General features: G+C 43.9%; 1 protein-coding gene across 1 annotated transcript in view; it reads right to left on the bottom strand.

The window, feature by feature from the left end:
* Positions 1-12,676, bottom strand: part of LOC132114994 (GRAM domain-containing protein 2B) — a 19,518-nt gene extending 6,842 nt beyond the window's left edge. Inside the window, exons 1-5 of the mRNA XM_059523410.1 lie at positions 12,498-12,676; positions 11,122-11,241; positions 10,955-11,042; positions 9,886-9,955; positions 9,690-9,793 (exon numbers count right to left, since the gene is read on the bottom strand). Of these exons, the coding sequence (XP_059379393.1) occupies positions 9,690-9,793; positions 9,886-9,955; positions 10,955-11,042; positions 11,122-11,241; positions 12,498-12,631 (516 nt within the window). The 5' untranslated portion in view covers positions 12,632-12,676. The remainder of the gene's footprint in view (positions 1-9,689; positions 9,794-9,885; positions 9,956-10,954; positions 11,043-11,121; positions 11,242-12,497) is intronic.
* Positions 12,677-15,000: the final 2,324 nt, after the last annotated feature.

Raw genomic sequence — 15,000 nt, forward strand, 5'->3', positions numbered from 1 at the left:
CTCAGCGAGGGTCGCGTGTAGTGTTTCTCCTCTCAGTGTGTTCCGAGTGACGGTGTGTGTTATCTCAGCGAGGGGTGTGTGTAGTGTTTTTCCTCTCGGTGTGTTCCGAGTGACGGTGTGTGTTATTTCAGCGAGGGTTGTGTGTGGTGTTTCTCGTCTCAGTGTGTTCCGAGTGACGGTGTGTGTTATCTCAGCGAAGGGTGTGTGTAGTGTTTTTCCTCTCGGTGTGTTCCGAGTGACGGTGTGTGTTATCTCAGCGAGGGTTGTGTGTGGCGTTTTTCCTCTCAGTGTGTTCTGAGTGACGGTGTGTGTTATCTCAGCGAGGGTTGTGTGTGGTGTTTTTCCTCTCGGTGTGTTCCGAGTGACGGTGTGTGTTATCTCAGCGAGGGTTGTGTGTAGTTTTTTCCCTTTCGGTGTGTTCCGAGTGACGGTGTGTGTTATCTCAGCGAGGGTTGTGTGTGGTGTTTTTCCTCTCGGTGTGTTCCGAGTGACGGTGTGTGTGATCTCAGCGAGGGTTGTGTGTGGTGTTTTTCCTCTCAGTGTGTTCTGAGTGACGGTATGTGTTATCTCAGTGAGGGTTGTGTGTGGTGTTTCTCCTCTCAGTGTGTTCCGAGTGACGGTGTGTGTTATGTCAGCGAGGGTTGTGTGTGGTGTTTCTCCTCTCGGTGTGTTCCGAGTGACGGTGTGTGTTATCTCAGCGAGGGTTGTGTGTAGTGTTTTTCCTGTCGGTGTGTTCCGAGTGACGGTATGTGTTATCTCAGCGAGGGTTGTGTGTAGTGTTTTTCCTGTCGGTGTGTTCCGAGTGACGGTGTGTGTTATCTCAGCGATGGTTGTGTGTGGTGTTTCTCCTCTCTGTGTGTTCTGAGTGACGGTGTGTGTTATCTCAGCGAGGGTTGTGTGTGGTGTTTTTCCTCTTGGTGTGTTCTGAGTGATGGTGTGTGTTATCTCAGCGAGGGTTGTGTGTAGTGTTTTTCCTGTCGGTGTGTTCTGAGTGACGGTGTGTGTTATCTCAGCGAGAGTCGTGTGTAGTGTTTCTCCTCTCGGTGTGTTCCGAGTGACGGTGTGTTATCTCAGCGAGGGTTGTGTGTAGTGCTTTTCCTGTCAGTGTGTTCCGAGTGACGGTGTGTGTTATCTCAGCGAGGGTTGTGTGTGGTGTTTTTCCTCTCGGTGTGTTCCGAGTGACGGTGTGTGTTATCTCAGCGAGGGTTGTGTGTAGTGCTTTTCCTGTCGGTGTGTTCCGAGTGACGGTGTGTGTTATCTCAGCGAGGGTTGTGTGTGGTGTTTTTCCTCTCGGTGTGTTCCGAGTGACGGTGTGTGTTATCTCAGCGAGGATCGTGTGTGGTGTTTCTCCTCTCGGTGTGTTCTGAGTGAAGGTGTGTGTTATCTCAGTGAGGGTTGTGTGTGTAGTGTTTCTCCTCTCAGTGTGTTCCGAGTGACGGTGTGTGTTATCTCAGCGAGGGTCGTGTGTAGTGTTTCTCCTCTCGGTGTGTTCCGAGTGACGGTGTGTGTTATCTCAGTGAGGGTTGTGTGTGGTGTTTCTCCTCTCGGTGTGTTCTGAGTGACGGTGTGTGTTATCTCAGCGAGGGTTGTGTGTGGTGTTTCTCCTCTCGGTGTGTTCTGAGTGACGGTGTGTGTTATCTCAGCGAGGGTTGTGTGTGGTGTTTCTCCTCTCAGTGTGTTCCGAGTGACGAGTGTTATCTCAGCGAGGGTCGTGTGTAGTGTTTCTCCTCTCAGTGTGTTCTGAGTGACGGTGTGTGTTATCTCAGTGAGGGTCGTGTGTGGTGTTTCTCCTCTCAGTGTGTTCTGAGTGACGGTGTGTGTTATCTCAGCGAGGGTCGTGTGTGGTGTTTCTCCTCTCAGTGTGTTCTGAGTGACGGTGTGTGTTATCTCAGCGAGGGTCGTGTGTGGTGTTTCTCCTCTCAGTGTGTTCCGAGTGACGGTGTGTGTTATCTCAGCGAGGGGTGTGTGTAGTGTTTCTCCTCTCAGTGTGTTCTGAGTGACGGTGTGTGTTATCTCAGCGAGGGTCGTGTGTGGTGTTTCTCCTCTCAGTGTGTTCCGAGTGACGGTGTGTGTTATCTCAGCGAGGGTCGTGTGTGGTGTTTCTCCTCTCGGTGTGTTCCGAGTGACGATGTGTGTTATCTCAGCGAGGGGTGTGTGTAGTGTTTCTCCTCTCGGTGTGTTCCGAGTGACGGTGTGTGTTATCTCAGTGAGGGTTGTGTGTGGTGTTTCTCCTCTCAGTGTGTTCGGAGTGACGGTGTGTGTTATCTCAGTGAGGGTTGTGTGTGGTGTTTCTCCTCTCAGTGTGTTCCGAGTGACGGTGTGTGTTATCTCAGTGAGGGTTGTGTGTGGTGTTTCTCCTCTCAGTGTGTTCCGAGTGACGGTGTGTGTTATCTCAGCGAGGGTCGTGTGTGGTGTTTCTCCTCTCGGTGTGTTCGGAGTGACGGTGTGTGTTATCTCAGCGAGGGTTGTGTGTGGTGTTTTTCCTCTCGGTGTGTTCCGAGTGACGGTGTGTGTTATCTCAGCGAGGGTTGTGTGTGGTGTTTTTCCTCTCGGTGTGTTCGGAGTGACGGTGTGTGTTATCTCAGCGAGGGTTGTGTAGTGTTTCTCCTCTCCGTGTGTTCCGAGTGACGGTGTGTGTTATCTCAGCGAGGGTTGTGTGTAGTGTTTCTCCTCTCGGTGTGTTCCGAGTGACGGTGTGTGTTATCTCAGCGAGGGTCGCATGTAGTGTTTCTCCTCTCAGTGTGTTCTGAGTGACGGTGTGTGTTATCTCAGCGAGGGTCGTGTGTGGTGTTTCTCCTCTCGGTGTGTTCCGAGTGACGATGTGTGTTATCTCAGCGAGGGGTGTGTGTAGTGTTTCTCCTCTCGGTGTGTTCCGAGTGACGGTGTGTGTTATCTCAGTGAGGGTTGTGTGTGGTGTTTCTCCTCTCAGTGTGTTCGGAGTGACGGTGTGTGTTATCTCAGTGAGGGTTGTGTGTGGTGTTTCTCCTCTCAGTGTGTTCCGAGTGACGGTGTGTGTTATCTCAGCGAGGGTCGTGTGTGGTGTTTCTCCTCTCGGTGTGTTCGGAGTGACGGTGTGTGTTATCTCAGCGAGGGTCGTGTGTGGTGTTTTTCCTCTCGGTGTGTTCCGAGTGACGGTGTGTGTTATCTCAGCGAGGGTTGTGTGTGGTGTTTTTCCTCTCGGTGTGTTCGGAGTGACGGTGTGTGTTATCTCAGCGAGGGTTGTGTAGTGTTTCTCCTCTCCGTGTGTTCCGAGTGACGGTGTGTGTTATCTCAGCGAGGGTTGTGTGTAGTGTTTCTCCTCTCGGTGTGTTCCGAGTGACGGTGTGTGTTATCTCAGCGAGGGTCGCGTGTAGTGTTTCTCCTCTCAGTGTGTTCCGAGTGACGGTGTGTGTTATCTCAGCGAGGGTCGCGTGTAGTGTTTCTCCTCTCAGTGTGTTCCGAGTGACGGTGTGTGTTATCTCAGCGAGGGGTGTGTGTAGTGTTTTTCCTCTCGGTGTGTTCCGAGTGACGGTGTGTGTTATTTCAGCGAGGGTTGTGTGTGGTGTTTCTCGTCTCAGTGTGTTCCGAGTGACGGTGTGTGTTATCTCAGCGAAGGGTGTGTGTAGTGTTTTTCCTCTCGGTGTGTTCCGAGTGACGGTGTGTGTTATCTCAGCGAGGGTTGTGTGTGGTGTTTTTCCTCTCGGTGTGTTCCGAGTGACGGTGTGTGTTATCTCAGCGAGGGTTGTGTGTAGTTTTTTCCCTTTCGGTGTGTTCCGAGTGACGGTGTGTGTTATCTCAGCGAGGGTTGTGTGTGGTGTTTTTCCTCTCGGTGTGTTCCGAGTGACGGTGTGTGTGATCTCAGCGAGGGTTGTGTGTGGTGTTTTTCCTCTCAGTGTGTTCTGAGTCAGTATGTGTTATCTCAGTGAGGGTTGTGTGTGGTGTTTCTCCTCTCAGTGTGTTCCGAGTGACGGTGTGTGTTATCTCAGCGAGGGTTGTGTGTAGTGTTTCTCCTCTCGGTGTGTTCCGAGTGACGGTGTGTGTTATCTCAGCGAGGGTTGTGTGTAGTGTTTTTCCTGTCGGTGTGTTCCGAGTGACGGTATGTGTTATCTCAGCGAGGGTTGTGTGTAGTGTTTTTCCTGTCGGTGTGTTCCGAGTGACGGTGTGTGTTATCTCAGCGATGGTTGTGTGTGGTGTTTCTCCTCTCTGTGTGTTCTGAGTGACGGTGTGTGTTATCTCAGCGAGGGTTGTGTGTGGTGTTTTTCCTCTTGGTGTGTTCTGAGTGATGGTGTGTGTTATCTCAGCGAGGGTTGTGTGTAGTGTTTTTCCTGTCGGTGTGTTCTGAGTGACGGTGTGTGTTATCTCAGCGAGAGTCGTGTGTAGTGTTTCTCCTCTCGGTGTGTTCCGAGTGACGGTGTGTTATCTCAGCGAGGGTTGTGTGTAGTGCTTTTCCTGTCAGTGTGTTCCGAGTGACGGTGTGTGTTATCTCAGCGAGGGTTGTGTGTGGTGTTTTTCCTCTCGGTGTGTTCCGAGTGACGGTGTGTGTTATCTCAGCGAGGGTTGTGTGTAGTGCTTTTCCTGTCGGTGTGTTCCGAGTGACGGTGTGTGTTATCTCAGCGAGGGTTGTGTGTGGTGTTTTTCCTCTCGGTGTGTTCCGAGTGACGGTGTGTGTTATCTCAGCGAGGGTCGTGTGTAGTGTTTCTCCTCTCGGTGTGTTCCGAGTGACGGTGTGTGTTATCTCAGTGAGGGTTGTGTGTGGTGTTTCTCCTCTCGGTGTGTTCTGAGTGACGGTGTGTGTTATCTCAGCGAGGGTTGTGTGTGGTGTTTCTCCTCTCGGTGTGTTCTGAGTGACGGTGTGTGTTATCTCAGCGAGGGTTGTGTGTGGTGTTTCTCCTCTCAGTGTGTTCCGAGTGACGAGTGTTATCTCAGCGAGGGTCGTGTGTAGTGTTTCTCCTCTCAGTGTGTTCTGAGTGACGGTGTGTGTTATCTCAGTGAGGGTCGTGTGTGGTGTTTCTCCTCTCAGTGTGTTCTGAGTGACGGTGTGTGTTATCTCAGCGAGGGTCGTGTGTGGTGTTTCTCCTCTCAGTGTGTTCTGAGTGACGGTGTGTGTTATCTCAGCGAGGGTCGTGTGTGGTGTTTCTCCTCTCAGTGTGTTCCGAGTGACGGTGTGTGTTATCTCAGCGAGGGGTGTGTGTAGTGTTTCTCCTCTCAGTGTGTTCTGAGTGACGGTGTGTGTTATCTCAGCGAGGGTCGTGTGTGGTGTTTCTCCTCTCAGTGTGTTCCGAGTGACGGTGTGTGTTATCTCAGCGAGGGTCGTGTGTGGTGTTTCTCCTCTCGGTGTGTTCCGAGTGACGATGTGTGTTATCTCAGCGAGGGGTGTGTGTAGTGTTTCTCCTCTCGGTGTGTTCCGAGTGACGGTGTGTGTTATCTCAGTGAGGGTTGTGTGTGGTGTTTCTCCTCTCAGTGTGTTCGGAGTGACGGTGTGTGTTATCTCAGTGAGGGTTGTGTGTGGTGTTTCTCCTCTCAGTGTGTTCCGAGTGACGGTGTGTGTTATCTCAGTGAGGGTTGTGTGTGGTGTTTCTCCTCTCAGTGTGTTCCGAGTGACGGTGTGTGTTATCTCAGCGAGGGTCGTGTGTGGTGTTTCTCCTCTCGGTGTGTTCGGAGTGACGGTGTGTGTTATCTCAGCGAGGGTTGTGTGTGGTGTTTTTCCTCTCGGTGTGTTCCGAGTGACGGTGTGTGTTATCTCAGCGAGGGTTGTGTGTGGTGTTTTTCCTCTCGGTGTGTTCGGAGTGACGGTGTGTGTTATCTCAGCGAGGGTTGTGTAGTGTTTCTCCTCTCCGTGTGTTCCGAGTGACGGTGTGTGTTATCTCAGCGAGGGTTGTGTGTAGTGTTTCTCCTCTCGGTGTGTTCCGAGTGACGGTGTGTGTTATCTCAGCGAGGGTCGCGTGTAGTGTTTCTCCTCTCAGTGTGTTCTGAGTGACGGTGTGTGTTATCTCAGCGAGGGTTGTGTGTTGTGTTTCTCCTCTCAGTGTGTTCCGAGTGACGGTGTGTGTTATCTCAGCGAGGGGTGTGTGTAGTGTTTTTCCTCTCGGTGTGTTCCGAGTGACGGTGTGTGTTATTTCAGCGAGGGTTGTGTGTGGTGTTTCTCCTCTCAGTGTGTTCCGAGTGACGGTGTGTGTTATCTCAGCGAAGGGTGTGTGTAGTGTTTTTCCTCTCGGTGTGTTCCGAGTGACGGTGTGTGTTATCTCAGCGAGGGTTGTGTGTGGCGTTTTTCCTGTCGGTGTGTTCTGAGTGACGGTGTGTGTTATCTCAGCGAGGGTCATGTGTAGTGTTTCTCCTCTCGGTGTGTTCCGAGTGACGGTGTGTTATCTCAGCGAGGGTTGTGTGTAGTGCTTTTCCTGTCGGTGTGTTCCGAGTGACGGTGTGTGTTATTCCAGCGAGGGTTGTGTGTGGTGTTTTTCCTCTCGGTGTGTTCCGAGTGACGGTGTGTGTTATCTCAGCGAGGGTTGTGTGTAGTGCTTTTCCTGTCGGTGTGTTCCGAGTGACGGTGTGTGTTATCTCAGCGAGGGTTGTGTGTGGTGTTTTTCCTCTCGGTTTTTTCCGAGTGACGGTGTGTGTTATCTCAGCGAGGGTCGTGTGTGGTGTTTCTCCTCTCGGTGTGTTCTGAGTGAAGGTGTGTGTTATCTCAGTGAGGGTTGTGTGTGTAGTGTTTCTCCTCTCAGTGTGTTCCGAGTGACGGTGTGTGTTATCTCAGCGAGGGTCGTGTGTAGTGTTTCTCCTCTCGGTGTGTTCCGAGTGACGGTGTGTGTTATCTCAGTGAGGGTTGTGTGTGGTGTTTCTCCTCTCGGTGTGTTCTGAGTGACGGTGTGTGTTATCTCAGCGAGGGTTGTGTGTGGTGTTTCTCCTCTCGGTGTGTTCTGAGTGACGGTGTGTGTTATCTCAGCGAGGGTTGTGTGTGGTGTTTCTCCTCTCAGTGTGTTCCGAGTGACGAGTGTTATCTCAGCGAGGGTCGTGTGTAGTGTTTCTCCTCTCAGTGTGTTCTGAGTGACGGTGTGTGTTATCTCAGTGAGGGTCGTGTGTGGTGTTTCTCCTCTCAGTGTGTTCTGAGTGACGGTGTGTGTTATCTCAGCGAGGGTCGTATGTGGTGTTTCTCCTCTCAGTGTGTTCTGAGTGACGGTGTGTGTTATCTCAGCGAGGGTCGTGTGTGGTGTTTCTCCTCTCAGTGTGTTCCGAGTGACGGTGTGTGTTATCTCAGCGAGGGGTGTGTGTAGTGTTTCTCCTCTCAGTGTGTTCTGAGTGACGGTGTGTGTTATCTCAGCGAGGGTCGTATGTGGTGTTTCTCCTCTCAGTGTGTTCTGAGTGACGGTGTGTGTTATCTCAGCGAGGGTCGTGTGTGGTGTTTCTCCTCTCAGTGTGTTCCGAGTGACGGTGTGTGTTATCTCAGCGAGGGCCGTGTGTGGTGTTTCTCCTCTCGGTGTGTTCCGAGTGACGGTGTGTGTTATCTCAGCGAGGGGTGTGTGTAGTGTTTCTCCTCTCGGTGTGTTCCGAATGACGGTGTGTGTTATCTCAGCGAGGGGTGTGTGTAGTGTTTCTCCTCTCGGTGTGTTCCGAGTGACGGTGTGTGTTATCTCAGTGAGGGTTGTGTGTGGTGTTTCTCCTCTCAGTGTGTTCGGAGTGACGGTGTGTGTTATCTCAGTGAGGGTTGTGTGTGGTGTTTCTCCTCTCAGTGTGTTCTGAGTGACGGTGTGTGTTATCTCAGCGAGAGTCGTGTGTAGTGTTTCTCCTCTCGGTGTGTTCCGAGTGACGGTGTGTTATCTCAGCGAGGGTCGTGTGTGGTGTTTCTCCTCTCAGTGTGTTCCGAGTGACGATGTGTGTTATCTCACCGAGGGTCGTGTGTGGTGTTTCTCCTCTCGGTGTGTTCGGAGTGACGGTGTGTGTTATCTCAGCGAGGGTTGTGTGTGGTGTTTTTCCTCTCGGTGTGTTCCGAGTGACGGTGTGTGTTATCTCAGCGAGGGTTGTGTGTGGTGTTTTTCCTCTCGGTGTGTTCGGAGTGACGGTGTGTGTTATCTCAGCGAGGGTTGTGTAGTGTTTCTCCTCTCCGTGTGTTCCGAGTGATGGTGTGTGTTATCTCAGCGAGGGTTGTGTGTAGTGTTTCTCCTCTCGGTGTGTTCTGAGTGATGGTGTGTGTTATCTCAGCGAGGGTTGTGTGTGGTGTTTTTCCTCTCAGTGTGTTCCGAGTGACGGTGTGTGTTATCTCAGCGAGGGTCGCGTGTAGTGTTTCTCCTCTCAGTGTGTTCTGAGTGACGGTGTGTGTTATCTCAGCGAGGGTTGTGTGTAGTGTTTCTCCTCTCAGTGTGTTCCGAGTGACGGTGTGTGTTATCTCAGCGAGGGTTGTGTGTAGTGTTTCTCCTCTCGGTGTGTTCCGAGTGACGGTGTGTGTTATCTCAGCGAGGGTTGTGTGTAGTGTTTCTCCTCTCGGTGTGTTCCGAGTGACGGTGTGTGTTATTTCAGCGAGGGTTGTGTGTGGTGTTTTTCCTCTCAGTGTGTTCCGAGTGACGGTGTGTGTTATCTCAGCGAGGGTCGCGTGTAGTGTTTCTCCTCTCAGTGTGTTCTGAGTGACGGTGTGTGTTATCTCAGCGAGGGTTGTGTGTAGTGTTTCTCCTCTCAGTGTGTTCCGAGTGACGGTGTGTGTTATCTCAGCGAGGGTTGTGTGTAGTGTTTCTCCTCTCGGTGTGTTCCGAGTGACGGTGTGTGTTATCTCAGCGAGGGTTGTGTGTAGTGTTTCTCCTCTCGGTGTGTTCCGAGTGACGGTGTGTGTTATTTCAGCGAGGGTTGTGTGTGGTGTTTCTCCTCTCAGTGTGTTCCGAGTGACGGTGTGTGTTATCTCAGCGAGGGTTGTGTGTGGTGTTTCTCCTCTCGGTGTGTTCCGAGTGACGGTGTGTGTTATCTCAGCGAGGGTTGTGTGTGGTGTTTCTCCTCTCAGTGTGTTCTGAGTGACGGTGTGTGTTATCTCAGCGAGGGGTGTGTGTGGTGTTTCTCCTCTCAGTGTGTTCCGAGTGACGGTGTGTGTTATCTCAGCGAGGGTTGTGTGTGGTGTTTCTCCTCTCGGTGTGTTCCGAGTGACGGTGTGTGGTATCTCAGTAAGGGTTGTGTGTAGTGTTTGGCTGCACTGAGCCTGTTTTGAGCCATGTGTTAAGAGTTGCGTTGCTTGGAATGAGTTTTGAAGGTGATGTGAACTGTTTAGCTCAGGTGACTGTTGCTATTGCAGACTGTAGTTAGAGTTTTGCACATGTAGCTCCAGTTGTGCTCACTGTTGTTTAGCAATCAAAAAAAACTGTAATAATGCTACAAATATTCTATTTTAAATAAATGTTGTTCTTTTGAACTTTCTATTAATCTGCGAATCCTGAAAAAGAAAATACACCACGTTTTCTGCAAACCGTGCAACAAACAAAAACAAAAACAAGAATAAATAATAAATAAATAAAAATTAAATTACACTTTAACAAAGATTCACACAGAAAACAGCTGTTTTACAATATAATAATATTTCACTATTTTTACTGTATTTTTAATCAAATAAAAGCAGCCTTGGTGAGCAGAAGAGACTTCATTCAGAAACTTTAAACAATCTTACCGACACACAAACTTATAAACTCCAGTGTATCCGTCTCCAGATTTTTTTTTTTTTTTCAGCAGTTTTCAGATTTTACCTTAGTGTCTTTTCCGAACACTTTGGAATGGAAACAGATCCAGTTATCGGACACAAAGAGCCTTCCTTGGTACAGAATGTCCTTCTGCAGCGCGCATGTGTAACCTGGAAAACACAAGAGTAAACCAAAGCTTCTTCTCATGTTTAATACTAGTGAAATAATAATCAACAAAACTAATCAAACTGGTCGTACATACTCTGCCTCAGTTGTTCATCTTCACTTATGTCTTTAAAAACTTTGTGGTACTGGATATTAGTGCGCAGAGACTGAAACACAACATGTTGCATATTCAGTGGTGTAAATCACAAAGAATATTGCAAATAAAATCTCCTGTTTGTTGTCTTTCTGAACTGAGATCTGTGCTCTAAACTCTTGAATTCATCTGAATCAACCGGATGAACAAAAGAGAAGATTCACATTTCTTTCGTTCAACATCCCTCATTAAAGGAGAGATGCTGGAAAGTAACTGACACAGCAGGATTATTATTGTTAAATAAAACCAAGAATAAAACCATTAAAAAATGTCACTTGAAATGCTAAATTATTAAACTGAAATAAAAGAAAATCTAAAAAACTTGAACTTAATGAGCCGAGGCAACACTTCATATCATGAATTAAAACTGAAATAAAACTATATACAGAATAAAAATGAAACTGGAGTGTGTTTTACGAGAAAAAACTATGTTAGTTTTTCTACTTCCAAATTTCATATTTAATTCAATGTGTTACTTTTTCACATTTTCTTTGTACTTGCAGAATTTACTAGCAAAATATGAGTGTTGTAAACATACAACAAAATACTAAAAGTATTGCTAAAATTAAAATGAAGGCAGTAATTATAAAAGTTAAACTTAATCAAAAATCAAAAAAAGAGAGAAAATACCATTTTAGTCATTTTATTTGAACATTTATTTTAATTACTTAATTACTTACTTGCTGTTTCTTTGTAATTATATGTGAAATGTATTAGCAGTGTATGTGTAAATAGTTTTAAAGACATATTTAAAAAAATTAAAAAAATAACCTAAACATCAAAATACTAAATGTTCAACTAAAAAAAATAATACAAATGAAAACGAATTCTAAATACACTTTATAATATTTTACGAAGTTGTAGACTGGATTACATTTTACAAGAAAATACTATTTTAGATTTTCCACATCAAAATTTCATTAATATTTGTTGAATTTACTAAATCCTACATGTTTTTTCAGTGTATTAATAAAACCGCTAATAGTATGCGAATGATAGTGAAACCACACACCTGACAGGACTGAGGTTTCCTGCGTTCACACTTCGATTCGGAGTCACTCTGGACTTGCAGAAGTAGTGACGGATCAAATGTTTTGGATCTGAATCAGGAGACACATCTGGAGTGAGGCTGCTGTGTGAACACATTGGTTAAGGTTAATTCGAGCTCTATGAACTGACCTGACGAGGGTTGGTTTTCTTCTCCTCGCAGAGACTTCAGCCTCAGCATCCAGTGAGATGAAAGTGTCAGGTCTCGTCATCTTATCGCCTTCCTCCTCGTCTATGATTTCAGCGTACTGACTGTGAAACAGACAAATCCACACAAATACATCAAACATCAGTTTAACGCCAAACACCAACAAGATTGAACACAAACATCTCATGTTACCTTGGAATAGTAGATCAGCCTGCTGAGATCCTCGGCAGATCCTTGAATCTTATAAACATCTTCTATAAAACTCTTATTATAGCAATTCTAACCATTTCTGGAAGACTAGTTTAAGCTCATTACCTGATATCAGAGCTGTGCTGTTTTACCATCTCCTCCACCTGTAATAGCTTTATTTAACCTGAGCCGTCTCTTCTAGTTACACCTGAACATTCAAGCTGCGGTTTAGTGTTACTGAAATAAGAGTCTTTCAGCAAACTCAATCTCATGCAGTATAAACTCAGATCTTGCTTCTGAATGTTGAACAACTTTATGCCATTATAAACCTTTCAGAGATCGGTTCTTAATAGAACCATATTTTCTTAGTGTAAAGAACACTTTTGCACTATAAAGAACATTTAGTGGTCCCATGCATATTCATCAATGCCAAAAGACTCACAAACAGTCTCACAAACTCTCAATTTGAATCGTTCTCACGATTACAGTTTGAACTTTGAACAGTGGAGTCTGACTCATGAACAAATGACTCTCTAAACGATTCCTTGTAAAGAATCAGTCAAAAAGATTCACAGTCTCAAACTCACTATATATTAAACATAAAGGTCCCAAATTGGGGTTTTCACTATAATTACAAAAAAATAACCATTTTTGATTCACCAAATAATTTTTCAGTGATCAGTTATAAAAAAAAAAAAAAAATTCTTAGATTGAAGAACAATTTAATAATCTAAAGAAACCGTTTTCCTCTGTAAGGAATATTAAAGGGACCATGTATGTTAAAGGTTCTTTGAATAATCAGAGCCAATGAAAAAAAATTAAGAGTTTAGATGTAGATGAAACTGAGGGAAGATTTTGTGATGGTGGTTTGATTTGAATTATGAACCTAGCATTATTTATATATCTGTTGTCACTGACTGACGGTTCACCATCATGTTCAGTGTTTGCCAAAAAACACAAGACAAAGTCCTTCTGCTTACAAAAGTCAACAACCCATGTGCTCTGTTCCAACATGATATTACACAATAACTGGAATTATGGATATTTTAAAATAAACCTGGATGTACAACACACAGAATTACATTGTGTTTGATTAATGACAATAAAACGACGATCATATATTTTGCATTATTCTTGTGAAACATGCGGAGTGAATGAGGCGTGATCTTACCGCAGTAACACACTCTCGTTCGTCTGCTGATGTGGAGGAACGGAGCACATCGGTCTCGCAGCATCGTTTCTGCTCCTGCACTGAACCTCGTCCTCAAAAACCAGATGTTTCTCCATCAGGATGACTGTGATCATGTGCTTTGTTTCCCATCAGTTTCTGAGGCTCTTTGAGGAGCTTTTGACCCACAATCAGCTCTGAGTTAATCAGTGATTTTGCTGTTTTGCTGACTAATGCAGAATTACAGCTAAACAAAAACACACCGAGGTCAAGAGATGATCAAATGCATCTCCAAAAATGACTAAATAGGTGTAAAAAGCTATTTAATAACATACAGGAAAAGTTTGGAAATTACTACTCATTGCTACTTTTGAAGACTTTGGTGGATACAATTAAATGTATTGAGTCTTATCTTACATCAAGGAAACGCGCACCCAGATTAAAACACATTTATCCTCTTTAAGAGATTGCTCCAAAGGGGTTCCTCAGGGTTCGATACTAGGACCCTTACTTTTCAGTTTGCACTTGCATGACTTTTCAGATGCTTGTCCTGTTGTACATATTTAAACATGCTGATGACACTGTTATTTACATACAAGTAAAACAAAAAACTTTTTAAAAACGTAAAAAAAAAATAGTATGTGCAGTGACACTTCAACTTAGAAATGTGAACTTTTTTCAGTAGAACCTGTAAAAGTTTTTTTTCTTCTTTTTTTCTTCTTTAATCTTCTCTCATTGTACCTATTAAGCAGAAACATCTACTCTTAGACCTTTACATACCTTATATAAACGTGCTTTAAAAGTATTTGACAAGAAACCTAACAGATAGCATCACTGTTATGAAATTAAAAATACAGTTTCTTTATTTTTTACGTTTGTTTTAAAAGTTGTTTAATGCAAAAAAAAGTGTTAATAACCTTGCACCCTCACTCTTGAAAGAACTGATTTCTTCACGTACTGAAAATATAAGACAAACAAGAGCTTGATCAAGAGGTGATTGTGTTTAGAGCTACTGATTTTGATCATTCTGATTTTTATGCAAGAGCTGTTAATAATTGGAATTATTTACCAATTAATATTAGACAGTCCTGCTTCAAACATTTAAAGTTACATTTAAAAATATGGTTAAAGATTAGTCAGGTTTGTGATCATTGAATTGTCTTGTGTTGGTTAAATAGTTTTGAGGGTCTTTATTGTTTTTTACATTTTTTATTATAGGGGATATTTTGTAGTAACTGTAGACTGTAGTCTAATGTCTGGTATGAAGTGGCAAAATTAATTTCTAACCAGGAAATATTTTACTTATCAGGATTAATATGAATATGTTTATGTTAGAGAGAAGGGGCAAATACAATTAAAAAGGAATTATTTTAAATAGAAATATTGATGTGGACTGCTTTAAAGTGTGTTTATGCTGTGATTCCTCATAATAGCAAGTGATTTACAGCAAATTAATTATAATTAATAAAATTACTACTAATAAATTACTACTAGTAAATAATAATTAAAAAGTGTAATTTTTTTTTACATTTTCCGTATTTTTCCCCCAATTTCAGATATTTCAATACTTCAAAAAAATTTAATTTTTAAAAAATTATTTTAGTTTTATCTTTCATAGTTTTTGCAGATTTTTGCTAGTAAAGATTAAGACTGTTGCAAACAGGAAACACAGTGGCCGAGATATTACACAATACTCTAACTGTGAAATACAACGGCATATTTCCTCGTGTTTGTCAACGTTTTCATTATTTACAGCCTGAAATTATCTTCCTATTGTCCTTTACAGCAGTGGTTCTCAATCTTTTGTGCTTGACGTTGACTCTTCTGGTTCTTTGAATTTACTGAAGGATATTTAACTAACAGTTTCTCTCGGCAACTAATCCCTATTCAACATAAACTCCTTTTAGAGTTGTTTAGATTTACTTTTTGAGGTTAAGAAATCACATTTGTAAAATGAGTCTTTGTCACGATGTCTGGTCTGTGTTTCCCTGGGTGTCCACTAGTGGTCTCACTTCCCCATAGGCACCTCACCGCAGGCACTACAATTCCCACAAGGCCTTGTCCCTTCATCACAGTAATTTTTTTTAATTCCAGGTGGAATATTTTTTTATAAAACAGTGATGACATTTTTCAACTTAAGCTGTATTTTCAATTTAGTTTTTTAGTAATGAGTGAATGTTAAAAAAATGATGTTTTGAATGATAGCATGTTATTACTTCATTTACCCTTTTTTAATTAATAAAAAAAAACGTTTGACATTTCAAATTACACAAACCACACCATAAATAAATACAATAATAATTATAATTATAATAAATAAATAAAAAATTGATTTAAAATGTTGAATGAAAAAAAAAAAAGTTTATTTTAATATATAATTGTATGAACATATAATCTGAGAATTACCAGAATTAACACATTGGAATAAATGAAATTTGATTAAATTCATTTAGATTTATAACTCGTGATTTAAAAATGTTTTTTTTAATATATATATATAAAATCT

The sequence above is a fragment of the Carassius carassius genome, chromosome 34, assembly GCF_963082965.1.
Source record: "Carassius carassius chromosome 34, fCarCar2.1, whole genome shotgun sequence".
Classification (NCBI taxonomy): domain Eukaryota; kingdom Metazoa; phylum Chordata; class Actinopteri; order Cypriniformes; family Cyprinidae; genus Carassius; species Carassius carassius.